This window comes from Cebidichthys violaceus, unplaced genomic scaffold (genome assembly GCF_023349555.1).
Source record: "Cebidichthys violaceus isolate CVI_PGR_0920_01 unplaced genomic scaffold, fCebVio1.0.p SCAF_39, whole genome shotgun sequence".
NCBI classification, from domain to species: Eukaryota; Metazoa; Chordata; class Actinopteri; order Perciformes; family Stichaeidae; genus Cebidichthys; species Cebidichthys violaceus.
The window spans coordinates 1764502-1791456 of NW_027176583.1; the positions used below are offsets into that span (position 1 = coordinate 1764502).

Below are 26955 nucleotides of genomic sequence, written 5' to 3' on the forward strand. Positions count from 1 at the left end.
TAATGTATAAAAATAGCAGTTTATTCAAGAAATACCATATTGACTTCTTTTAAAGTAGCTTTGTAAACAAATGTAAACATGATTTATCAAAAACAAGTTACTTAAGTATCAATCAAATATTGATTATGTTCTTATGATCACAGTAATTATGAAACAAATCATACGCCTTATATCAAGACACCCATTGTATTATATAACAAACAGATGGAGTTGTCCGGTGTTTTCCTTTCAACTTGTGCAAGAAGGTTGAAATATTATCCTGAGGATCTTCAGATGGATCAGTTACTGTACATGTAGTACCTGACATCCTGTACATCAGTTACTGTACATGTAGTACCTGACATCCTGTACATCAGTTACTGTACATGTAGTACCTGACATCCTGTACATCAGTTACTGTACATGTAGTACCTGACATGCTGTACATGTAGTACCTGACATCCTGTACATCAGTTACTGTACATGTAGTACCTGACATCCTGTACATCAGTTACTGTACATGTAGTACCTGACATCCTGTACATCAGTTACTGTACATGTAGTACCTGACATCCTCTGGTCCCTGGTGAGATAGAAGAAGAAAATAAAGAAAGACAAAGTAGTGGACCAATGAAGGAAGAGGAATAGACTTCAGAGTGTTTCCTAGTGTTCCTCCTCTGCTAGCTGTTTTTTCCTGCTTTTGACGTGTTCATGAAGGAGGAGTCGCAGGAGTAGCGCAGGAAGCGGTAGATCTCCTCGGCTCTGGACCGACTCATACAGCCTCCCTTCTGTAAGGCTTCAATGGAGCTGTGGGAGGAGACGGTGTACTGTGTAAAACAACGGGAAAGAACACACACACACACACACACACACACACACACACACACACACACACACACACACACACACACACACACACACACTTTACCTGTTGACGAGTTGGCCGACGGACCTGAAGTTGTGGCTCATGCTGAGGGCCTGGATGTAGTTGACTGAGGGCAGGCTCAGGTAGAGCCGCAGGGCCTGCTGCCCGCGTTGCCCTCGGACCTCCGTCGGCACGGCGATGCCCTGACCTTTGCGCTGCTCCAGCCGCGCCAGGTCTGCCAGCAAAGCGGCGCTCTGTTCGGCGCCATCGCTCCACAGCAAGCGCATCCCGGTGCGCACCAGCGCCGCCAAAGTGCCGTCGTAGTAACGCGTTCGCTGAAACGGACGCGACGCCTCGCCTATGACAATTATAAAAGAAGTGAAACATGTGAGACGCCACAAAGAAAATCCACCAAACCTCCCTGTAGTCAAAACGCAGCACAATACCCATATTTAATAAGGTACGAGTCATCAGCAGCCCCTCCTGACCTGGCTTGGTTCGGTCCTTCTCCACGATCAGACAAACGCGCTCAAACAATCCTCTCAGGCCGTTCACTCTTTCAGCCAGGCGCTTGCGGTTCTGCATCGCCGCCAGGTCCGACTGGCTGTGCCTCTCCACCGCCGTGCGGTTGCTGACGATGAAGTAGCTGCCGTCCAGCGAGCAGACGTGGACGGTGGCTGCGTGGCGCTGACGGAGGCTGGTCATCAGCTCCACCCCGCTGCTGAGGCAGCGACTGTCCACCAGAATGCAAACTGGCGCAGGGGGGGCACCGACCGATGACGATGAACCTGGCGCGGCGGACGTCTGTGGAACGGAGGAGGTGGCCAGAGGTGCCTGGAAGAAAACCTCAATGAAGTCAATTTAAGGTTGAAATGAGCTCTTTGTGTGTTTTAGTGACCATGTTTAACAGCTGATGGAGAAGCCTGTGTGTTCCTTCTTTGCTCGTACCGGGACTTGTTTCTTGGAGGATAACGGCAACTCTGTCTCTACAAAGTCCAGCTCATCAGAGAGCAGATGCTGACTCTCTATCCTTTGACGACACCTGGAAGACAGAAGAAGATGACGCCCCAGTGGTTGAATGTGTATGTGCTGCCGTATGAGAGTTTCTTTTACCTTTCCTTTCGCCGGTCCTCACTCACTGAGCACCTCTGAGCCTCGCTCAGTGCGGAGACCTTGGCTGCTGCGGTTGAAGACGAGGAGGAGGAGGAGGGTTTCTGCTGTACTGCCTTTGGCCACAGAGGGACAGCAACCTCCACTTCTGTTGTGAGACTTGTCTCTTTACCAACCTCCTCCGTGTCCTCCTCACTAGAGTCCTCAGTGCGTAGGACACGGACACGCTTGGTTCTCGGTGGAGCTCCAGCCGGAGTCTTGGCGCCGGCTCTTGCTTTGTGCAGGAACACACGGCGTCTGGTGGCGTACTGCCTCCGCCCCTCCACGTACGATTCCTCGGGCATAAGTTCAACGTCTTCGGCGTCCTCCGCGCTGCTCTCCACCTCCTCCACCTCCTCACTTCCCACCACAAAGCTGTCCTCTGCATACGTTTCATCCAGCTCAGGCACCTGGAGTCGATAATGAGACGAGGAGGTAGCTTAACTTCCTCGTGTTTGGTTTCTTTGTGTAGACTACACTACGTATATAATATACAGCATACCTGAGAGAAGATGTCCATGGGGTGATGGTTTCTGTAGGACATCTTGAACCTCCCCTGGACTGCAGGGCTCTTCACTGACTTCAGGTAAACGCCCTGCATCTCTGAGTCTGCAAACAAACAAACGAACAAACATCCTAACTGTTACGGCACGATTACATTATTACATTACAAATAATGAACATGAACACTGCGCTGTACCATCCAGTCCCTGGGAGAAGTGCGTGTTGTCGACCACAAAGCCTTCCAGAGAGCGGTCCTGTTCTTCTCCATCCTCTTCATCGGAAGACACGTCGCCCCCCCCCTCCCCCGACAGCTCCGCTTCTTCATCCAGGAAGTGGTGGCCTTTTCCACGTTTGGGACGCTGAGACAGAAACATCGGATGATGTCAAGTTTGACGGATGCTGCATGTGTTATTTATAGACGTGACATTTTCATGGAGGGAGGAAGATCTGAAATATGTTACGGTTGTATTTTTTTGTAGCTAAATAACCAGATGTTTACCTCTGGAGTCCATATCTGACTAATACTCATCAGGTGGCCACTAACACAACTCTACATGGGCGACATGTTGCTCTGTAACAGTTTGATGTGCTTATAGGTTTGCCATATCAATTTTAAAAGTGATGATATGTCGATGTGTTCGTGAATAGAAGACACGACTAATAAACGATGTGACTCAGAGACCATCCGTCACACAAACCTCGGCTCGGCCCCGTTGGACGCTTCTCCTCTCGGGTCCGGGTGCCGTGGTTCTGCGTGTGAACACGGACTCCTTCTGGAAGTCATCATCAGAAACGGCCTGACCCTCCGCTTCATCTGACTGGAGACCAGCGAGGAGAACGAACGAGTCAAACACCGTGAAACACCGTGAAAGCTGCATATTCATCAAACCGTGATTTAAATCAAATTGACTGTGTGGATCAGCTTGAACCATGTGTCTTCATTTGAATCTCACAGTATTAAGTGCAGCTGCACGTTTCCTCTTCAGCAGCAGTGGGGGGGGCAGCGGGGGTGAGTCCACATCGCTGGACGTCTTAGACTAGAAGAGACAGAGCAGGTCACAGGTCACATCACTCTGTAAACAGTAGGATGTGATTTCTCATATAAATCCATAAAGATATGTTTTGATGTTTCAAGAGCTGCAAAATGCTCCTTCATTGCTCGCAGGCTTGTTGCCATGACAACTGCACAGGTACCTCGGAGGTGACGGAGACAGAGACAGATGTCTCCTGCGTTAGTCGTGGTTTTTTGTATTTACTTGGTATTTTGTATTCTATATACAAAAAGGTTAAAAATTCAAGTGACCATCTTTTTATCTAAAGAGAGAATTATCAATTAGAGAACAACGGAAAATCAATTGGCAGCCCTTTGGAGAAACAATTAACAATAAGTCAATTAACAATAAGGCAATAAGTCAATTAACAATAAGTCAATTAACAATAAGGCAATCAACAATACGTCTTAAATGTGAATATTTCCTCTGGATAGATTTGGACTGTTGTCAGGACACATCCTTTGGACCAAATGATGAATGATGAAAACAATGAGTCACATATTAGTAACAGACAGGTGTTCTCACCACGTCCGGGGACGACAAGGCTTTATTCTGATGTCTTCTTCTATGGACCACGACGTCGTCCTCACTGTCACTGCTGCGTCCCACTAAGACAGAAGAGTCACACTCACAGCATGAAGACGTTTTACGGTTAGGAATCGTACTTTGTGAAAAGGTAAACGCACCTGGATGAGGAGGCTTAGGGCTCTCCTCCAGTCGTCTCTGTTTTAAGCTGGGGACCAGAGACGGGGAGTGAGGCCCGGTGAAGCCGGACATAAGCGTCCGCCTGACTCCTGGTGCCGTGATGGGAGATGGGAGCGCAGCGCCGGTAGAAGGCGGAGCTAGAAGAGACGAGGTTTCTCTCCTGCTGTGCTCTGAAAGCTCTGCTGGTGTAAACATCGTGGAGTCTCCGGACCGTAGAGGCGTCCTCTGTCTGAGGAAGCCGTTGTAGGGAGTGGAAGAGTTTGAGACGGCCGGCAAAGGCGCTGCAGAGTCAGCCCGCTTCATCGGCTGTGGAGAGGTCGATGTGGTGGGCGGGGCGGGAACAGCCTCCTCTTCTTCCTCTTCGTCAGAGTCCTCCAGTGAATAGCCGAGGTCAAAGTTGACAGAGTAGTAGACATGGGAGCCGTCGAACGACGGAGGTTCGCGTGGAGCTGCGATTCCCCCGCCTGGCACAGATCTGCTCGGTGCCGCCGTGTGCTTCGTCTCTGTGGTGCTCGGGGTGTTTGGAGTGTCCGTCTCGGGCGTGACGGCAGGAGTGGAGATGTCCGGGATGGTCATCTGCAGGAAGGCCTCGTCGTCCCCAAACAGATCCATGCTCTCGTCTATCTGAGCTCTGCACTGAAGGTCATCTTTCACACCAGCAGCACCACGCGTTAAGTCTGGCATGTCCTCGTTCCTCACATCATCCCGACTCCTTTCGTCCTCCGTCATGCCATCGTTCTTCACATCTAATTCACCAGCCCCTTCCTCCTTGTAAGGCTCATCATCTGTCTCCGTGCCGTTATCCCTTACATCCTGATTATCATTCATTTCCTCTTCCCCGAAAACTTCCTCCCAGGACGGACTGTTTGCCTCCACGCTGCTCCTGCTGGCACTCTGCTGCTGCTGACGAGGCCGACCGCGGTACGGTTCACCGTCCTCTCGATCAACCGGAGGCTCGTCGGAGTCCGCCCTCGGGGGGGAGTCCTCGGCGTCCCTCGTCGTCACTTCGTCGTCATTGTCGTCCACATCGTCCACATCCAGGGCAAAGCTGATCTGGAACGGCAGCCGAGGCCGCCGAGGAGAGGGAGGGAGTGATGGAGCGGCCGAGTCGGCCACTGAATCTAAAGTCGGTGGAGATCGGGAAAGGAGCTCCGCCACGTTGGCCAGGATGATCTTCACACTCTGATCTCTTCCTGGGAGTTCAGCAAATCGAAGAGGAGGTGCTGAATCCCACTTAGGGAGGTAAAACATGGCCTGAAGTTCGACATCTTCATCTTCATCAATCGTTGTAATCAACTGTGAAGTTCTGTCATAATTTACAGCCTCACCAGCTGTGGAGTCGGACTTCAGGACTCCCTCGTTAACAACGACACAGTCATCATCCGTGTCCTTGTTTGAGGGTCCTGGCTGATCTGTGACGTCATCATAAGACTCCTCAGTGTCACGGGCAACAGGAAGTCTCCGTTTCGTCGCGGTGAGCGTGGAGACTGTGGTCTCTCCTCGGGTATTTACGTCCAAGCGCTCCGGATCGGACAGCGCAGAGCGAGACGCTCGGGCTTTGCTCTCGCTCGTTTTAGTGCATCTCTTCTGCTTCTTCTGAGCCTTCTTCACGTGGCCAACAGCATCCGCTTTGTGGAGGTAAGGGAGAAGCTCCTGTTCATAACGACACTCCCCCTGAACACACACACACACACACACACACACACACACACACACACACTTATCAGAAACATCTCTCAGCAGGAAAACAAACCTAATGTCAGGGAGTTGTGATCAGCCTTGCCAAGCCTTTTACGACCCATGTGACATGGTCGCTTCACGCTCATACAGTGATCTAATCAGGAAGTGTCCTGTGAAGAGTCCTCACATTGCAGCAACACATAGAGCACATCAAACGTCTGATGTAACGTCTCTTATTTATTTGTTTTGCTGAAACGCATTGTTGCAATTAAGACATTGTTCTCCAAGACAGTCATTTAAAAAGAACACCTCCTCCTCCTCCTCCTCCTCCTCCCGTCCTCTCCCATCTCTTCCTTGTTGTATCTTAAGCACACATCCTCATCCTCATCCTCCAGCACCGGTCACCTGTGCAAGCCAGGTGACCTGGAAGCGATTCATCTAGAGCGGCGTCCTGCTTGGGCCGACGGGGCGCAATGGAACCCGTGAGCAGCGGGACGAAGACGCTCACTGAGCAGATGAGCTGAATGTAGAGCGTGTGAGGAGATCAATGTGAAGAAGGTGATACAACTAGGGCAGAGCAGACCTTCAGTCGCTGTATTAGCTTCACACTCAATAGAGGGGGGGGGGGGTTGAATGGAAACAAACGGCACTAAGCATCGTCAAAAAGAGTAAACTGATCATTTCCACATTTAATATGTTATAAAAGTGACGACTAAGCTTCCGTGTGTGACGCCTGCTTGTTCATGCAGATAGAGTTGGTGAGACTCTGCTGTGTCTTTACACCAACAGGTGACTGAGTGTATTACATGGTGTCACCTGCCTACTGCGAAGCACGGACTGTCAAACTGTCGTTCTACTTTTCTTAGTCTCGCTTTCAACACCAACTGAATGAACTCAGGATAGAAGTATCTGGAAAATCAAATCACTGGCGTGAGAGTGAGAGTGTTGTTTGTCTGAATCTATACTTGTACAGATCGTTCTAGAATTTGGAAGCTGCAGCTCAACTGACAACACGAGCTGCGCTGGTTGACGTTGCCCTCCGTTGCTATGAAGCTGCCGGTTATACGACAACCCAAGAGCGGTGTGAGTAATCCGCAGACAGAAGGGATGCTCTGAAGCAGACGAAGAGCTCAAGGCTTTTATAAAAGCTGCTTCTGACGTCAGCTGCTAGACGAGACACAACGTCAAGCAGTTCAGACGACAACGAGAAGCAACAACCAATGACATATGAGACACATAATGGTGATTTTATCCTCATAATATGTAACAAACTTCTGTCTTTGTTGCAGCAATGCAACATGGAATATCAACCGTTGCATAAGAAGCTCTCATGTACTCAAAGCCATGGCACGGCACAATCACACTGAAGCTATTCTGCATGATGCATCAACTACATATGCTGATAATCAGCTGTACAACAACAACAACAACAACAACACAAGTGTATGATTCAGCATCGCTTTAATTCTCTGCTTCCCGATCTCCGGCTCTCCTCAGCCCACTGCGCTACACATGTAGGTCATCTCTGCCCAGCCTACTTTCAGCTTCCTGGCTTTACGCAACGGTTCAGAGAAGCGTTACATAATCACAGAGGAGGAGGAGGAGGAGGCCGGCCTCGTGTCTCCTCCTGCACAGAGAGGAGAGGCAGCGCATGGAAAAACACAGCCTTGTTTTCAACCCACCACACACAAAATCACTCAAATTAGATTAATGGACTGTTTTGAGTGCAAGGCTGTTAACTGAGGGCAAGAGTTCTAAGAAAAAATGTATTTAATAAAATAAATTAATTTTCACTCAAGTGATTTATTCTGTAGTTTTGTTTGTCCCGTCTGCAAATTCAGGCTGAGCGAGTGAACCGTGGCTGATGTGAAGACGAGTGAAGAGGAGTGAAGAGTGAAGAGGAGAGAAGAGGAGTGAAGAGTGAAGAGGAGAGAAGAGTGAAGAGGAGAGAAGAGGAGAGAAGAGTGAAGAGGAGAGAAGAGTGAAGAGTGAAGAGGAGAGAAGAGTGAAGAGTGAAGAGGAGAGAAGAGGAGTGAAGAGTGAAGAGGAGAGAAGAGTGAAGAGGAGAGAAGAGTGAAGAGGAGTGAAGAGTGAAGAGGAGAGAAGAGTGAAGAGGAGAGAAGAGTGAAGAGTGAAGAGGAGAGAAGAGGAGTGAAGAGTGAAGAGGAGAGAAGAGTGAAGAGGAGAGAAGAGGAGTGAAGAGTGAAGAGGAATGAAGAGGAGAGAAGAGAGAAGAAGAGTGAAGAGGAGTGAAGAGGAGAGAAGAGAAGAGTGAAGAGGAGTAAAGAGTGAAGAGGAGAGAAGAGGAGAGAAGAGGAGTAAAGAGTGAAGAGGAGAGAAGAGGAGTGAACACACAAATGTCTATACAAAACGTCACATCAATGAATGAATGAATGGATATGAGATATTCCAGTGTGGACCGACAGACTCTTCTGGATCAGCAGGTTTGTGGTGTGAGAGCTGGATCCAGTGTGATTATTACGTTGTCACAATAGGTTCAATAAGTCCACCACTGGAGTCATCGGGGTGTTAACCGTCACAAGCAAATAAATGAGTAACGAACAACAGATGAACAACTACTTCCTGGCTCCACGTACTGCCGCCCTCTGTAGTCAGACGAAGCGCCCGGAGCCCAACGCTGCGCTGGGTTAATCTGTAATTAACACACTTTTCACTGTGGGCTGAATACCGTGAGGCTTTCCTCCGACGGGATACGATACCAACGTTACCGCGCTGGTGAACCAGGAGCAGCAGCTGATCATGATGTAAAGACACACGGGCCTGTTTACACCTGAGGCTACATTATGACGTATTACCTAACCATCCTATGTCCTAATCTGTGTTTACATGTAAAGCCTTATTCAAAGCACACCTAGTCACACGTCATAAACACAACCATCAGACCTGCGCATTAAACAGTGTGTACACATAACTGTAGTGTAGTACAGTATATCACAGTATTGATCGTTAATAATCAGAGGACAGAACTTTAAAAGCTCACAGCTGATGTTCATTTAGTTCATTTTAAATGCTATAGTGACGCTAGCATGTAAGCTAGCATGCTTCAGTTGTAGAACGGGTCTCAAGCCTTTAAAGATCATAATAATAATAATAATAATAATAATAATAATGTACTAAGTTGTTTTTTTATCAAATGTTTGAATTCATGTTAATTCCCCATGAAGACATGAGCTGCCATCTCTCCCTGTAACCCTCTTTGGTCACTACAGGTGGGCTTATTACCCAGTAAACAGGTCATAAAAGACCACTTGTTGCTCAGTTCTACCATAATCTCTGACCTAATTTCAAGGATTTGAACAAACTCAGAGCTGTAATCAAAAGGTACAATCTTGTGAAACAGCAGATGGAGAGACAAGCAGGCCTGCAGCGGTCTTAAAAACATCTATTTCATGTTATGATTATTATGATGATGTTGTGACATAGGGTTAGAAAAAATGTCAACAGAGAGCGTAACAGGTGCTGCTTATAAAACCACAACAGCATGCTTCATGTTGACTTTATGACTTTATGAAGATTCAACGTCTTCTACTAGATCTGATGTTCATGATCCATTCAGACTGATATCAGTGATATAAATATATATTTATATTTATATATTTTTAACTATGGAGCCTGTTTGTCATGCCAGGAATTTGCCTTCCAGCTCAAAATGATGAAACACAAACCACAGTCTGTTCTCAGTGAACTCAGCTGACTCCTTTCAGCCTGGTGACTTTATCGCGTCAAAGACACAGACTGCTCTATTTATTTTAATGAACAATGTTTGCTAATGTTTTGCACGACGTTCGATTAGTTTGCATTTACCTTGAATTCGTGGTCATAACGTATCGAGCTGTGGAGACACTAAAGACCCAGCTTCAGACTGGACTACAGCAGCTTCTACACACGAACATCTGACAGGAACTTGTCGTTCCTTCTCTCACCTCACGTTCCTCTCTCATGCCGTCGATGAGCTCCATCACCTGGATGAAGTGGTGGCAGCGGAGGGAATGATCGACCTCGTGGGTAGGAAGCACTTTGTGCTGCCAGTGTCTCCATTCCCACAGAGACAGCTCTCTGCACGGGGGGTCTTCCTCCTACGGGACACGACGTTTCATCATGAAGGCGAGTCAAATATGAACAATGTAGTCAAGCTTTTAACAGAAGACACACGGGAAGACTGTGTCTTCATTTAGATTGTCTTCTATTGTCCGGCACAAGAAAGACAGAAACCAACAAACACAAAAGAAAGACAGAAACCTGAAGCGGTCCATCACTGGGCAGGGACATGAAACGGGACCGTTTCAGGGTTGGATGAGCTTCATCTGCCTCCAGCCTCATGGTGGACGCCCACAGGGAATATTCAGCACCGCTCAGGAAGCCATCGCTGCTCTGCCGAACTACCACATTAAGCACAGACAGACTCAGACATGTGCAGTTCCTCCGATCGAGGCAGCTTTTCTTCTCCGTCTCCATTGTGTATGAAATCTGCCGTCTGATCACTCACTCAGGTTTTGAGGGCGGAGGAGCGAGGCCCGTCCCTCAGAGTGGGACCGCCGACCCCTGACGGACCGCCTGCCGCTCTCCTGATGGTCAAACTGGCCACAGGTGATGTGCATCTTATGCATGGTGGGGTTCACCCCCTCGGGCAGCATGCGGGGACTGTTGGGGTACATGCGGAAACCGCTTTTGTTGCCGATAATGGACTTGTCTACGCTGCGCTTGTTGGTCTGGCTCTGGTTGTATGTCTGAGGAACAAGAAGGTTCAACGTTAAGACTGGGTGGGTTTGTGGATGTGCGTTTGGTAGAACATATATATCGTTTAACTCGTCTCACCCTCTCCTCGCGTCCCTCAGCCAGGATGACGACGATTCGTCCCTGGCGCTTACGTCCAGTGCGCCCCATGCGCTGCACCAGGCGGGTGGGATTCTTCTGCGCGTCGAAGCAAACGATGAGGTCCACCTCCCCGATATCCAGCCCCTCCTCCCCGACACAGGTGGACACCAGCGTGTTGAAGCCTCCCTGACGGAACCTGGACACCACCTACAACACAAGTGAAGCTTTAAATCGTGAAAGCATCTTGTGTTGTCCTCCTAAACTCCCGCCTACACCCATCAGTGTATACAGTAAATGTCGTAGTTTGTTCTTGAGAATGCTGCAGGTTACTGTAGATCTGCTCGTGAGGAACAAGAAGCCGGTTTACCTCCAGCTGTTCCTTCTGTGTGAAGCCTCTGACTCCCTTCCCTGCTGAAGCTTGGCCCATGAAGGTCATGACTCGTATCAGCGGAGCATGGTGGTTCAACATGTCTGCGATCTCCTGCACGCTCTCCCGGAACGATGAAAAGATCATCACGCGCGTGCTCACCTGCTGAGGAGCTGGACATCAATGAGACAGAAGAGGATTAACAATGACTTCAGTCTAAGTCTACGTTCACGCGATACACCTCCACTGCCGAGTCTTTAAGGTAGGCACAGCTTTAACACAGCGTCTCTCTCTTTGTATTCACAATAAATCACCGTCATTGTCTGCTGAGCTCTCGCTCCACCGTCTGAAGTGCTGCAGCACCACCTCCTCCAGTTTCTCCAGTTTGGGGTGACTGTAAATGAATGGCTCATCTGGACCTGGAGGTATCGACCGTAGCGGGTATTAGTCAAGAATCAAAGTGCCTCATTGAGCTACATAAGAAAGGCTCATGCATTGGACCGGGATGGTAAGAAGGAGTTGTCGTTTACCAGCAGATGGCTTCAGGAACATTGCTTCCATCTCACGGTAAAGGTCCAGAAAGACGGGGGTCCTCAGCAGCTCATTCCTGGCCCTGGACATCTCTGAACCAAACAGGGCAATGTGAGTGCTCACATCAAACATCATCCACAGACATTATCAAGAGTCCAAACACACGGGGCTACTGATCAAACTGGGCCTGGACGTAATGTGACCGACCTCTGGACCCGTCCATGATTCCCTGGACGTAGAAAAAGAGCGACCTGAGCCCCATCTGGATCAGCAGCTCGTAGCCGTGGTACAGGCTGATGCAGAGGGCGAAGTCGCCCTCCAGCCTGCCCTGCTGAGGACCCTAGAGAGCAGAGAGACCACCTCAGTCCCCGAATCCACGTTATACCACAAATGATGTCCTCATATATGCATGTATATTTCTTTTACTACACGTTTACAGTTATTATGCAGTAATTATGCATGGCTGCGTGTCCTAACATGTAACACTGCACAACAGCGCACAGAGATGCATAGAGCAGAGTCCGTGCCTTGATGCACGGTGGCGGGTTCTTGCGAAACTGGTCCCTGGCGAGGATGATCTGGTATTTGGTGAGAGTCCGCAGGTCTTTGCGGGCCATGACCCGGTCCTGGAACAGACGAGACATGAATTTCTCCAGCACCTGGCGGGAAGAGAGACAAACGGAGACACGGGTCATCGACCTGTGCTAAGAGGGTGACACACACACACACACACACACACACACACACCTCGATTGGTAAACAGGCGTGTTTCACAGTGTGAATAGAGGTACTACTTCAACAAGAGACACATAATACTACAGTTGGATTTGTCCCTTGTCCTGCCATCATGTCCTCATAATGGAGCAGAGATGGAAGCTGTTTGTCAGACGGACATTTTAACGACATCCATTCATCCTGGCGGTCACAGATAATGGGAGGACGCGTCGTTACAATTTCAGTTCCCGCTGTGTGGAGCGGCTGCTCCAGAAACCCAGGCTCTGAAAGAAGAGGTGCGCTGCCCTTTGAAACACACTGGTCCACAAAACAAATGGGTTTTGAAGCAGATGAGAAGCAATTTAGCTGTAATTATTAATAAATAGTGATGATAAGATGTGCAAAGTACATTCTTTGAGGGGTAATCAAGCATCCCAATCTAGAGAATAAGAAAGGACATGAAACCTTCGCTGCTGCGTGACATAAATAACATTTTAATGAATATATAAATCAAAGATATAGAACGGGATGGATCAGACGAGTAAAAAGTATTTTACAGCCCCTCAATAGAGGTAGAAGTAGCGATATTAATACATTATATGTTATATATTAATATGTTATGTATTAACAAGAGGACAGCCACACTGGAGCAACACGTAACACAGTAACTCAGAACCTGCTTCCCCTGTTTTTAATCAGGCCTTCCTCTCAAAGGGAAGCTGAGACGTCCACTCGTCTCACATCTGCTCAGCGTCCGCCTGACTCTGACTCTGAATGTGTGTTATAGAGCTTTATAGAACAAAAAGCAAAGAGTTCAATTACCAGCCAGCCTTAAATCCACTGACCTTTCAGAAAACATCAACAGCGATATCAGGTAGACCTCAACATTCTGCTCAGGACCGCGCTGCATCACACGCGATACGGTTCCACTCGATAACGGATCAATAAACAGGTGGCTGCTAAAGACCGGTCCGAAAACACTAAACAGACCCGGGCTAAAATAAAGGACGACATCATTCACAGTAAAGCTGTGATCTTTGAGCGGAGGGATGTAAAGACTCATCACGGGTAACATATGACTGAAGAGAGGATTCGTTTTAATTCTCAAGTGAACTTATATTTATTCATATGTGACGCTATTCATTTCTTTTACAAGATGATTGAACCATAGTGTAAGAAGAGTAGAACACGACTCGTGATGGGATGAAGAGGAGGAGACTTTAAAGAACGTTCCTAAAATAATGACAGAATGGATCAAAGAGATGTCTTATTATGTATTATAACTCCCTGTGAGAAATAACAAACTTCTTAAAGTATTAAAATCATATTTAATGATCTCTCTCTCTCACTCACACACACACACACACACACACACACACACACACACACACACACACACACACACACACACACACACACACACACACACACACACACACACACACACACACACACACACACGAGATTACTCAGCACCAGATTAGTGAGGTTGCTGTTTTTGTCTGAGAGGAATGCGGACAAAGGGCACGAAGTAGAAAAACTGCTCAGCTACAATTTCATAACTGGTGTTTTTTTGCTCCCTTCCTGCGCTCTGATTTGATGATTTATGAAGATAGTAGAAAGTCAGAGAGACAACAATAAAGAATAAATATGTATTTCATACTTACTTTTATCCACCTACAATAACTGACATTGTACTGTATATATAGTTAAAATAAAAATACTACCATGAACCATACCACAGAGAGGAGAGGAGAGGAGAGGAGAGGAGGGGAGAGGAGATGAGGGAGCATACTCAGCAGTCGCCCACAGTTGATTGGTTGAGCGGCATGGAGCTAAGTGACGTGGTAAATCGCTGAAAAGGCCGGTCTGTAGACAGTTATTAATATCAAAACCTACGCTGAGATGAATCCTCACAACTGCACGTCTACAATGGCTTTTGTGTGTGTGTGTGTGTGTGTGTGTGTGTGTGTGTGTGTGTGTGTGTGTGTGTGTGTGTGTATTTAAATGAGAGGATGTCCTCTCTATGTGCAGGTTGAAGGCTGCACCATGGTGCTTGGTGGTTGGCTGTTGCAGCGACACAGATCAGAGGACGTCCTGCTCAGCCTGTCCCGAGCACACAAGCTCAGGTTTGGTTATGATGAGGGTGACATGTTTGTTTACCGTCTGCCACAATAAAAGACACATTATTCAAATAATGAAACGTTAACGCAATTATTTTAAATGTATTATCATCTCATCTCCCTTTTTTTGTATGTCTTCTGGTCTTTGTGTCCACATGGCTCATGGTGTATTTAAAGTGTGCTGCCATGAGTCTGTATTCTCTCTCCTGTCACATTTACAGAGGCAGTCTCACACACACACACACACACACACACACACACACACACACACACACACACACACACACACACACACACACACACACACACACACACACACACACACTCCCTGCTGCCCTCTAACACTGGATGTCCTGTTGTAAACACATTCATCAATGTCTTAATTAAAGGGTGGTGTGAGAGCAGGTGTCACCACACATGATAATGAGCTACATGTAGGAGGTATTACAACACAAGCACACAGTCCAGCTGTCTATTTACAGAAGAGTCGGTTAATAGATGAGTTGACTTACAGAAAAAAATAGATTGACAAATAATCTATTTGTTAAAAAACAAACAAATACCAATCCAGCTTCTCATATGCAAGGAGTTCTGCTTTTATCCATTCATAAAAATAATAAAATGCTATTTAAAGTCGCTGCCTCGTGCTTTGACCACACGGTCAAAGTGTGAAATATGAATATAAAAACCACAACATGCACTCAGAACCTACAGCGAAGATGCTTCTGCTGAGGACCAGCGCGGTAGTTATTGTTGACATCTTATTGGATGAGATTGTCTGCGCGCGAGGGGGGGGGGGGGCGCGCTCGGGTCTTTATAGTCGCGAGCCCGCAGCGTCACGTGCTCCGCCCTCATCCCCGGTAAACATCGCATTCACCTCCGGTTACGGCCGAGAGAAGTCACTCTGCTCCGCGCGAGCGAGAGAGGGAGTCGACTTCTTCCTCTGGGCTCGTAGTTGTTGTTGTTTTAGCGGATATTAAGCGCGCGCGGACGAATGTCTTAATGTGTGGCGGAGAGCTTCGTAGAGCCCGGTGTGTTGACCAGAAAGTAACGACCGGACGAGCAACTCGCGGAGGTCCGAAGGAGAGAGAGAAAGGAGACGTTAACGAGCACTTGTTCTGATTCTTAGCCGAACCCTCTTGTGGGACATTTGTCCTCGGTTAGGTCTACCGAGCAGAGATGGACCGAGGCGGCTGCCAAATGAATGGCGGCGGGGGCGGGGGCGGCGGTGACGGAGGCGGCGAGCCCGACCAGAGCGGGATGATCACGCTGGAGGACCTGGAGTCCTTCTCGGAAGACGGGCTCTCAGACTCGGGCAACAACCTCGAAGACGACGAGAAGACCATCGACGACGACCGGCTGCTGCACTACTGGCAGGACGTGGCGAGGGGACACCAAGTGGAAGTTTCTCAAGGTACGATAAAAACAACCACGTCACGAGACACACGGTTTAATGTTAAACTAGGTAATGCTAATAGTACTCCTACTGTAGCCTGGGTATGCACGGAGGCGTGCTGCACAGACAAGTCAAAACAAAGACCGAAGACATGTTCGGCTCCACTTCCTCAAGCCAGTGACCTAGATTCCAGTGATGCGCATCTAGAGATAAACCACTTCCACCCGGGACATCACATCGCCTGTATGATTATTAAAAGATCAAAGTTAATGCATTATGCAAAGCCGAACACAGGCGAGTAAGTGAGTTAAAACTTCTTGCACGGTGACGGGTTGTTGTGTTTCCTCCAGTGAGACCATTGGACCTGTAGAACTTGTGCTGGGTCAGAAAGGGAGAAGTGGGTCTCTCTCTATCAGTTAGCTAGAAGTCAGGAAACACACTGCAGACTGTGAAAAAACATGCGTGTGTCTGTTGTGATTCACACGGATATTTGGAGATCTTCTTAGTGGACAAACAAGTGAGGAAGAACTCCTGACTATTAGAGGATCACAGGTGCAGTGAGGTGTGAGGAACCAGCATCGGGTCAGGTAAACAGGTGAACAGGTGTTATGATCAGACATGGAATAATAACAGATACACGTTCCTCTCCCGGCTTTAAATATTCTATTGGAATATAAATATTCGTTATATGTACATAAATACCAGAGTGATGTTGATGTAGGAATATTTAACTCACCCCACAATAAATATGGTGATACTGAAGCAGTGATAGTACGGGTAATAACATAGTAATACCAGAATGTGTTGCGTCCAGCAAGTTATAACCTCAAGAGAAAATAAATGATACAATAGAAATAGAATGTGTGAGTTTGTGTTAAAAACATAAATAGAAGGAGTTTCATATTTCAGGGTTTCATTGAACTTCTAGCAGACTTACTGCAATATGGAGTTGCTGTAATTCAGCATCTGCTTTAGAGTTTATTGAATGATTTGATTATTTCACGTCATGTAATTCTAGTAATGAATATAGATATAAAAGGCAAGTTTATCTTAATATTCTATTGCAAGCTACAAAGACCTTTCTCTACATAACAACCGCTTGTAAAGAAGACGGAAAAAGTTTAAATACTTTGATCTTTGGAGGGCGGTGACACCTACTGGTACCGGTGTTCTCTTCAGCCTCGCCTCATTTTAACGTCCTGCTTTCATCCACTAACATGATCTCCAGTTTACCATCTGACACCTGACACTACAGCCTCATAGAATAGTAACTCAATGCGGTTAAACTAAATTAAACTAAATGTATACTCGTATAGTAACTCCGGTCAACGCAGACGCGTCATATATTCATCATCTATCAGCAGTGGAGCTGCTTTGCAGACCCTTAAACCGGAAAGATGGCCTCCGACAGACCAATCCAGTGACTCAGGGAGGAGGTCGTTTTGGTCAAATGACAAAATCATGAGTAGTAGTTGATGAAGAATGTGTTTGTTCGTTTCAGTCGCTGATGTTTCCATGAGCTCATCTCCAAAGACCATTACCATTCTAATATTTTCTCTGACCAGAGTACTTCAAGTACCTGAAGTCAAGAGTAAAACTTTCAACACAAGGCCAGACGTTGTTCTCACAACAGCAGCAGGTTTTTCATCTCTGCTCATCTCAGAGCAGACAAACAGACCCTTGAGATCATCTCAACTCTTCCTGCTTCACAGCAGCACAATGCTTCTAGAAATGAACAACATTCAGTGAAGGAGAATCCGGTAACACCGACCGGCACGTCGTCGTCGTCCCGCTGCCCTCAGATTACAGCACTAATTGAAGACTGAAATCACTTAGCGGGGCTTTCTGACTCAGGGGGGATTAGCTACCTGGCCTGGACCGGTGCTGAGGTTGTGGCGGCTAAATCCAGGATTACGATACCGCTGCTGAGGACACGGGTCAAGGCCGCAGCGGACTCCTTCGTTCTAATTGGAATGAAGTAAAGTGGGTCGACGTTAGAGCTCTGATTGGGTTTGTTAATTGGCTAACATTAGCTAATGCTACATATGCAACGATAGCTCTACTGTAGCTACTAACTAGCTGCTGTTTGAGCGACACTTCTTACATTGTGTTACAAACCTCCTCAGCTCCTCCTCACATCCTCAGAACCAGTCTGGCTCTTAAAGACGAAGTGAGCGAGCATTTCAGTGACTGTGAAAGCAGGAGCTTAGTTAGTCGGGTGGCTTTGGAGAGGATGTGGGTGAAACTCAGTCAAGCTCTTTGCTGGAAACAAAGACAGTATTATTCTCAATGGATGCTCAAAGTCTCATTGCAGAGTAAAAGGAGGTCAAAGGAGCAGAAATCCTCACACGAACAGGCTTCTTCTCACTTGTAAACAAAGTGTTTTTAACTTCCCATAAGTCGACCTCGTCTCAGTCTCCCTTCATGAACACTGATGATAAATGCTTCAGCACAAAAACAAAACTAGAAGCGTCTGTTCTTCTGGAGGTTACTCAACCGCAGGACGATCTCTCAGCCGCACTAATCGGTTGAGACGATGCTGACATTTTTCAACCGATGAAAACGAGTGAGAGCATGTTCCTGAGGTCTGTGCCCAACAATGTGCCTTTTCACCGTTAATAACAATAACACAGACCGGTCGACACCTTCAAATGTCAAGTGTTTATGATGACGTGCAGAAAACACACACACACACACACACACACACACACACACACACACACACACAGGTTTCAACTGAGAAGCTCAACAAACCGATCTAAGACCGCCGTCGTGTTTTCCTACTTCTACACACGTTCACCTATCGTACGTTACTTCATTATGTAACGCTGAACACGTGACTCAAGGCTGCACTCTGGACACTATAGCGAGCGAGACGCTACCCCTGCTTCTTGATTGGATGCTATTGTTGTCACCGTGTACAGTGTTGATGTCCACCTACACACACACACACACACACACACACACACATGCTAATTCAACAACAATATGCATCAGAAAGTGGTGCTACTGTGGAGAAGTGCAGAGCGTCTCAATACCAGGTGTCGGTGGTTCCGGGCCGTGATTACAGCCCCGTGTTGATTGGAGAGCACAGGTACAAGAACAAGTGCATGTTCTCCGTCCTGCGTCAACAGCGAGCGGCTCTAGAGGCGTTGCCATAGAAACCGCTGACGAGTTTGCCGCTTGGCCGTGCATTACGTGTCGCCGTCTCGTGTGGATCAAGTGTTTTGTTGTCCTCCTTTACTCTCTGGTGGGGTAATATTTTACCACCGCAAACCTACGCGGCCATTATCCCTCCACCGCCCTGCTGCTCTGTGACGGGCAGCACACGCGCACACACACACACACACACACACACACACACACACACACACACACACACACACACACACACACACACACACACACACACCCTTGTCAGAGGATTGATCACCTAAACACCACAGAGCCCTCTGACCCAGTTGTCCCTCATGATATTGACAAAATGTGATTGAATCGGCTTCACCTTGAGCGACTTGCATTCGACGGTTCAACACTGGAACATCGTGGCGTTATTTAATCTGACAGCGTGGACACAATCACAACAGAGTGCGTCGAGGCCGTTGATGTTTAACGCAGTGACGACTTAGTAGACGAGTTGCTGCCGTGGTCCACTTGTAGCATTACGCAATAAGGTCCAGAGCTTAAGCGTGCAACGTGTAATAAAATAATATCTAGAGCAAGTTTAAACTCCTGTGGTTGGATGGAAGTTGGAACTGAACCGCGGTTCCATGAACTACTTTGATACATAAACTGATACATAAACTGATACATAAACTCTTTGATACATAAACTGATACATAAACTCTTTGATACATAAACTGATACATAAACTCTTTGATACATAAACTGGGCTCCGGCGGTCGTCCCTCTCCCTTCATCCCAGTCTGTATCTGAGGCCCTGGGGCAGCTTCACTCGGTGTTCTCTCCATCGGCTCCAGTAAACATCACTCTCTGCCACATCCTGGCACAGTCGTCTGCCAGTAGATTACAGGAAGAGAGGCTGTTTCACACAGATTAGACGGGGAGATGTGAGTTTATATATAATCGCACTTATCCAAACAAAAAGGCTACAAAGTGCCTCTGCGCCGTCTGTACGTTGACAATGGTTTTACCCACAATGCTTTATTTCCGCACCGCCGTTTGAACTGATCAAGTGTCGTTTGTCTGCGTACAGAAATGGCGGAGCCCATCCAACAGCTGACCAGCAACAACCAGGGACGCAGTAACAGAGAACTCATCCCGTTCACTCTGCTCTCACGCAAAGAGAAGGTATCTGTCCCACTGTCACTGCTTTCACCACACACACACACACACACACACAGTTCTACACATCTCTACGTTCTATATAAGAAGGGAAAAGCTCATAAATTGGTTAGCCAGCATAGGTCAGATATTTATTTTTGCCCTTTAAACTCCTTAGGGGGCTGTATAAATACAGAGGGCTAATTGGTTTAACTTGAGTTAATTAGTTCATTCAAACTTGGCTGGAGACTCCGGTTAAACAAAGGACAATCACGGCACCCTATTCTTAGAGCGGGTCTCAAGCAACCATCAAATACAATATGTGAGAAACAGAAGCATTGTTTTCATCACGTAGAGAAGAAGGAACGCTCACTGTGATTCAGAGCATTTGCTCAAGTCCATCATCCAGCTCTAACAGAAACTGATACAGGACAGTTTCATGAGCACCAGTACCACAGTCCGAACTCAGTCCTAACTCAGTGTTTGCCGTTTCAGTGCGGGGAGCTGCTGTGGGAGAAGCGGCAGTACGAGAAGGGCCACTGGGCTTGTGTAACGATGCGTGAGGACACCTACGAACAGAGCATCTGCTATGGCTTCATGAAGCTAATGAGATACATCTGCCAGCAGAACTCCTTGGGTAAGTACACCAGCAAGCAACCATTAAACAAACACAAAGGCTTTTTAAATACAGTCTTTGTGTTCATTGGTTGATGCTAACCCAGCCTGACCGCTTCCTCCTCCCCTCTAGGAGACTACCTGGGCATGACGCTGCCCATCGTCACGGTGGTGCGCACAAACGAGAACCACTCCGTGATCTCCCACGACGTCACCGTGGCCTACTTCCTTCCCTTTGAGCACCAGGCCCAGCCCCCGCAACCTCACGACAGTGAGATCGCCATAGAGCTGTGGCCCGCCACCGCCGTGTACACAAGGTCCGTAGAGAACCGAGTCAGAACCTCTGCTGTCGTAAACACGCGATGCTCATGCGCCGCTCCCTCCTTCTTTCAGGCCCTTCAGCGGTCCCACCAACGAAGTGACCATCGTTAATCAGATCAACGCCATGGCCGAGCAGCTGGACTCCCCCGGTCTGAGCGTCAACGACTCGTTCATCGTGGCCGGCTACACCAACCCCGCTCACAACAACCGGCAGAACGAGATCTGGTTCCTGGAGCGGCCCTGACCGACGAGACGATAGAGCGTCATCTCCTCCGTGACCCTCGAGCCCCGTAAAGACTCCCGTAACACTGCCGCAGCCTCAGGTGCAACCCCATCTTTAGTCACCTCCTCTACCTGAAAACACCACCAGCCCCCCCCCAGCCCTTACTCCACCCTCTGGTTCATTTAGATAGACCCAAAAGAACTGAACCAAACCACTGCCATATAGTCCCACGGACACGCCCAGATGTTAAAGAGACAATGAGTAGGATTTGTCGGTTGCGGTTTGTAAACGAGGGTCACGATGCTCACTAGCGGGTCACAGCAGAACCCAGAGGGCTGGGACAGCGCCACACACTAGAGGGTCATGAGTGATGACTGAGAGGGATTATTACTCTAAACAGAATCCTACTCGTTGTGCCTTTTATTTTGAAACGCGGCATTTAACTCGTACATTGAGAAGGCTGAAAAGAACCGGTCCTGAAACACAGTGCCCTCTAGTCAACAGAAATAGTTCTAACTCTAGTGAACACTGACTGCGGTCAGAAACACGCAGCCGCCTTATCGTGCTCCCGTTCTGTCTGCTGCACAGCTGCTCTGTCTCGTCATGTGGGGTGAAGGTAAAAAACAAAAGCTCTCGCTCGCTGTGGTGATTTGAACTCACCATCGATCCGCCGTTTCTGTGTCTCTGGACTAAATGATTTCAGCTTACAGTGGGGGTGCCGGTCACGTGTGGTATTTACCGGATGACCACCAATCAACCGATCGGTCGTTGCAGTCGCCGGGCCACGGCCCCGATCTGAGGGGGGGGATCTGCAACAAGCAGCGCAAACCGATAAGACGACGTCCAGGTGGCTTCAACCGGGAATCAACGCGACGCGTATGAACGTAACGCGCTCACGTGTGTTTGTGCATAAAGAAGTCACTTCTACAAACCAAACTCACCGATGTATTACAGCTGAATGACAATCAACAGGTAGTTCTGTGTGTCCTCTTCTCTTCAGATGAATCTGTTCACACGTAGCAGCAGCTACTCGTGTGGCTCTGTCTCACGCCGTCTCTACTCGCTGCTCAGTGTGTGTCGTGATCCAGCCTCGGACAGACCGTCCGCGGTACCGCTCGGTCTGGCATGTGCCGGATCTGCGCTGCATTCCGGTTGGTAGCGGGATAAAACGAGTTCAACTCTATTCGTCTGTCTTTGTATTCCTTCAGAAGACTAATTATTTAAATGTCAAACAGCAGAGAAGTCAGAACCAGCGTCGCTTCGTTATTTTCTTCTCTGCAAAAACCAGGTAGAAGTGGAGCGCGCTCAGTCGGTCACCAGCTGTGTGATGACGACGCTCACGCTGCGCGGGCCAACGCTCTAAATATGAATTGGCCTTTATTGATTAATTCACGGTTGAATTGCTGCCGAGTAGAGACGATGCAACCGAGAAAAGATGTAGAGCACAGAGAACATCTTTACTGTGATTATGATCTAGCTTTTGTTATAAATATAAGCAGCTACGTTGTGTTTTAGTACAAACTGTTTTTTAATGGTCCATCATCAATGTAAGGAGTCTATGAAGTCACAATGAAAGATATAGATATATATGTTTATCTTCACTATATTTTTGATTAAAACAAACTAAACGATGCACATTAAACCAGCTCCACCTCCACACAGGAACGTTAACGCTTTGGAAGTTTACGATTGAGTGTGAGGAAGTTGGTTTCATCTGATTTAATTCACAGACGAACGTTAAACAAAGACTCAACAGGTAATAATAAAGTCAGTATTGGGTTGGAAAGGGTTCCCAGTGTTAAGTCAGGCCGTCAACACATCCAAAGAATCTATTAGCATCAAATGATTGTAGAGTTGACATCTGTAAAGCCATGATGTATTGGGGGGGGGGGGGGGGGGGGGGGGGGGGGGGGGGGGGTTCCCCTCTGGTTATATGGGAACAGCAGTGTGAGTTTTTCCTTTCTTTATGCTTATTGTTTTAGTGTTCTGTGAAAATTCAAGTGCAACAGCGAGAGCTACTGTGGTTTCCTCCGTTCAATAAAAACGTGTTCGTCTCCCGTCTGTTGAAAACGTGCAGCGATGCCGACTCTCATTGGGCTCTGATACACTGATCTTATACACTGATCTGATACACTCTGTATGATTCATGAGTGTTACTGACGTACTGTAGAGAGGCGGAGGAAGCGGTGCAGAGGAGCTCATCCTCTGGATCATTAAGAGAACTTTAAATCCCTTCATAGTGAAATAAATCACCAGCGTTTTCATATTTGGGATATAAATGTAGTTCATTCATATTCTTACTTTAACAACTGAGATATTTTGTATGATTTAAAAAAAGAATAAAACATTTTAACCACTTTCACACTGATACATACATACCAACAAGTACTATATACTGTGTACTACAGAGTATTCCTTCAGAGTATTCCTTCAGAGTATTCCTTCCCTTTTATGGACTCAAACGTAGAAAACAAAAGGAGTCACACCGACATTTACCAGAACAACTGCTGCTCCATGACTGAAGCACAGAAACATGACGAGTTCTCACTGTGTGCAGCTTCTAATACATCACTGTGTGTGTGTTTGTGTGTGTGTGTAGTACCTGACGGTGAGGCAAAGGTTTCAGATGATATTCTAATATGAAAACATTTATTTTGCTCTTCATAAACTTCAGCTCATTTGTTTTTAGTAAATATCAGAAGTTCTTTCATGTTTAAACTCTGGATTACAGCATCAACGTCTAGAGAAACACACACCTGAGCCCCAGGAGGCCGTCTGCCTCACTGGTTCATTCCTCGGATTTGCTCAACAATCATTAAATTCTGCCTGAATGACCCGCGGCGGTGCAGCGTCACCTCTACTCTGTGCACCGTCGGGTCAGATCACGGGAGTGCAGCGGGACATGGAGGTTAATGACGTCCGGTCAGGAGGTAAAATAATGAGACGGTGAAAAGCAATTAAAGAACAACCAAGAAAAGCTACATCATACATTATGTTACATCCAAAAAGAACCAGAAAAGAGCGACGAAAAGACACAAAGAAGACCCAAACGGAGCTCGTGTTCACCGGGTCTGAACTCTCAGATGCAGGTGTCACATTCCAGCTGAGACAGATGAAGTGTTGCTGAAACATTCACAGACGGCGAGCCGACCCGTGACGAGGAGGTCCGGCACTGGAGCCACACCTACGAGCACGAAGGGTACGTTTGCTTTCAAGACAAAACCGATCCATTTCACATGAACCGACCCGGTACGAAGCAGAGGAACGACGCGCGGCGCTGAGAAGGATTACAGCCGAGGAGCACGCTGTGACCACAAGGTGGCAGCCAAGCACAACAATACAACACATCACGGCAATGAGTTGACTTAGTGGTCAAGAAGTACATTGTTGGTGAAGCTTTAAAAAGACAGGGAGCAGTTCTGGTGAACATGATGCTAAAGAGCTGGTGTCCTACCTGCAGGTAGCGCGCCTGCTGAGCAGAGAGGGCCTCCCCCAGAGGAACCACCACTTTGTCCACGCTGCGCTGGTGGGAGTGGGCCCGGACGTCCGGGCTCTCTTCTGAACGCAGCTCGATGTGGGAGACGAGCAAATTAGAGATCACCGACTGCACCGACTGCAGGGAGAGAGAGAGAGAGAGAGAGAGAGAGAGAGAGAGAGAGAGAGAGAGAGAGAGAGAGAGAGAGAGAGAGGAAATCAGATTCACAGCAGAACAGAGGAACGCAGGACGTGCAGGACTTAGTGGCGTTAGAAGCAGGACATCGTTAGATGCAGGACTTAGTGGCATTAGATGCAGGACATCGCTCTGACCTTCGAATCCCCGCCTGGAGTTGCACTGAGGGCCAGGATGCGGAACTGCACAGTCTGGCTGCAGAGCTGTCTGATCACCTGAGGAGCAGAGAGACGACGACGTCACAACAGTTCAGAGGCTGAAAGAGTCAGAGAGCAAAACTGAAGAGACCCAAGCTGAGGGACAGAAGTGAGGGACGAGTCAACAGCTTCTACTCCACTACACTCCACCTGTCAGTATATGAAGTAAATACATCAGCTCCACGTTTAGCAGTTACAATATTAAAGAGATGAAAACATGAATACCATCAATAATCATATGTATTGTTCTGAAATCAGCCTTTCAGCATAATGAGTACTTTTAGTACTTAAAGCCCATTTTGATGTCAACACTTTTGAATACTTTTACTTCTAGTATTTCTACACTCTGGTAGTAGTACTTTTACTTAAGATGAGAACTTCTTCCACCACTGATCACTATCGATGATAACCGTTATATAACCAGATATGAATGTTCAGTTTAGCTAATGAACATAATACTTGACAAATAAAAAGTACTTCATTACATTAAAGCAAAATATAACCTGTAAAAGCAGTCAGCAGTGACGTGTGATATGATGTGATATGATGTGATATATGATATATGATATGATATGATATGATATGATATGATATGACACGCTGGGTTACCTGACAGTACGCATGGTTGCCCAGCGCCTTGTGGGCCTCGTCGATCACCACACACTTGACCTGCCGGGCCGGACAGGTGTCTCTGGACAGATCGTTCACCATGACCTGAGGGGTCAGGAAGAAGACGCGCTTGGTCCTCCACACCTCCTGTCTACGGTTAGCCGCCGTGGAGCCTGAGGAGAGAAGAGACCGACTCGTGTCAACAGAAGGGCTTCAGAAGAAGAAAGATGGGTGGTGTTGTGCCGTGACTGGTACCCGTCAGCTCGGCCATGTGCGCCTGCGGGATCCCCATCACGTTGTAACAGGCCTCGATCTGTTGGGCCACCAGAGGTTTGGTGGGAGCCATGAACACGATCTTCCCCGATGGATACCAACGGTAGAAGTTGTACATGACCACAGAGGCTATGAAGGTCTTCCCCAGACCCGTGGGGAGACACACCAGCGTGTTCTGGAGGAGAGCGGCCTCCGACATCTTCACCTGGTATTCCCTGATGGGATAGTTGGTGGGGTAGATCCACACCTGAGCCGAGGAGCCGTCGAAGCCGGGGAGGTCTGGGTGGGTCTGCCCGGCTGAGGGGAAGGGAGAGAGACCGGTCCTCTCTGCTCCCTCAGGGTTGTCCTGTTGAAAACAGTCTGCAGTATCAAGTCCCAGGCTCCTCTCAGCCTCGTAGACAGCGACCACCATCAGATCATCGTCTTCATCTTCATACACAGGCACAGGGTCCACCGTTGACCCCTGACCTATGTGGGCAACGCACCCTCCCTTCTGAGGGAGGTGCGTTGTGACGGTAGCTACCTGCGCAGCGCTGCTCGGGGTCGCGGCTCTGCGCCGTCCAGCGGCTCTCTTCACGTCTTTCTTCGGCTGAAGGACTGTGTTCTGCGAGGCGGAGGCCCCCCAGGTCTGGAACAGCGTCCTCTGGTTCGAACCACCGCTCATTGTCCGTCACTACTGGCGGAACCAACGGGAGAGAAGAAGTGACCCAGGCACGAGCAGCAACATTGTAACCAGAACACCGGTATAAAAATAACGGGTCACTTCCGCCCACGTCTATCAAAATAAAACATATACATAACGACGGTTTTACTCCAGAGTAACTTCGACCATTTAAATACAGTTTGAATCGTCTCCGTGTTG

The 26955-nt window shown here is 47.8% G+C and overlaps 2 protein-coding genes across 2 annotated transcripts; one reads left to right on the plus strand and one right to left on the minus strand.

The window, feature by feature from the left end:
• fancm (FA complementation group M) lies at positions 1-26770 on the minus strand. The gene is made up of 24 exons (XM_068726346.1): positions 26076-26770; positions 25821-25993; positions 25152-25229; positions 24799-24957; positions 12196-12327; positions 11876-12008; positions 11668-11760; positions 11452-11556; positions 11138-11310; positions 10771-10977; positions 10442-10682; positions 10195-10334; positions 9879-10031; positions 4236-5928; positions 4075-4157; positions 3451-3534; positions 3196-3315; positions 2694-2856; positions 2496-2602; positions 1958-2403; positions 1793-1886; positions 1333-1678; positions 908-1202; positions 1-786 (listed from the first exon to the last, which is right to left on the minus strand). Exons 1-24 carry the CDS (start codon positions 26755-26757, stop codon positions 660-662), a joined length of 6027 nt encoding a protein of 2008 aa, XP_068582447.1. The 5' UTR covers positions 26758-26770; the 3' UTR covers positions 1-659.
• Positions 15363-23234, plus strand: soul3 (heme-binding protein soul3). The gene is made up of 5 exons (XM_068726450.1): positions 15363-15919; positions 20118-20212; positions 20681-20822; positions 20934-21117; positions 21194-23234. Exons 1-5 carry the CDS (start codon positions 15685-15687, stop codon positions 21363-21365), a joined length of 828 nt encoding a protein of 275 aa, XP_068582551.1. The 5' UTR covers positions 15363-15684; the 3' UTR covers positions 21366-23234.
• Positions 26771-26955: the final 185 nt, after the last annotated feature.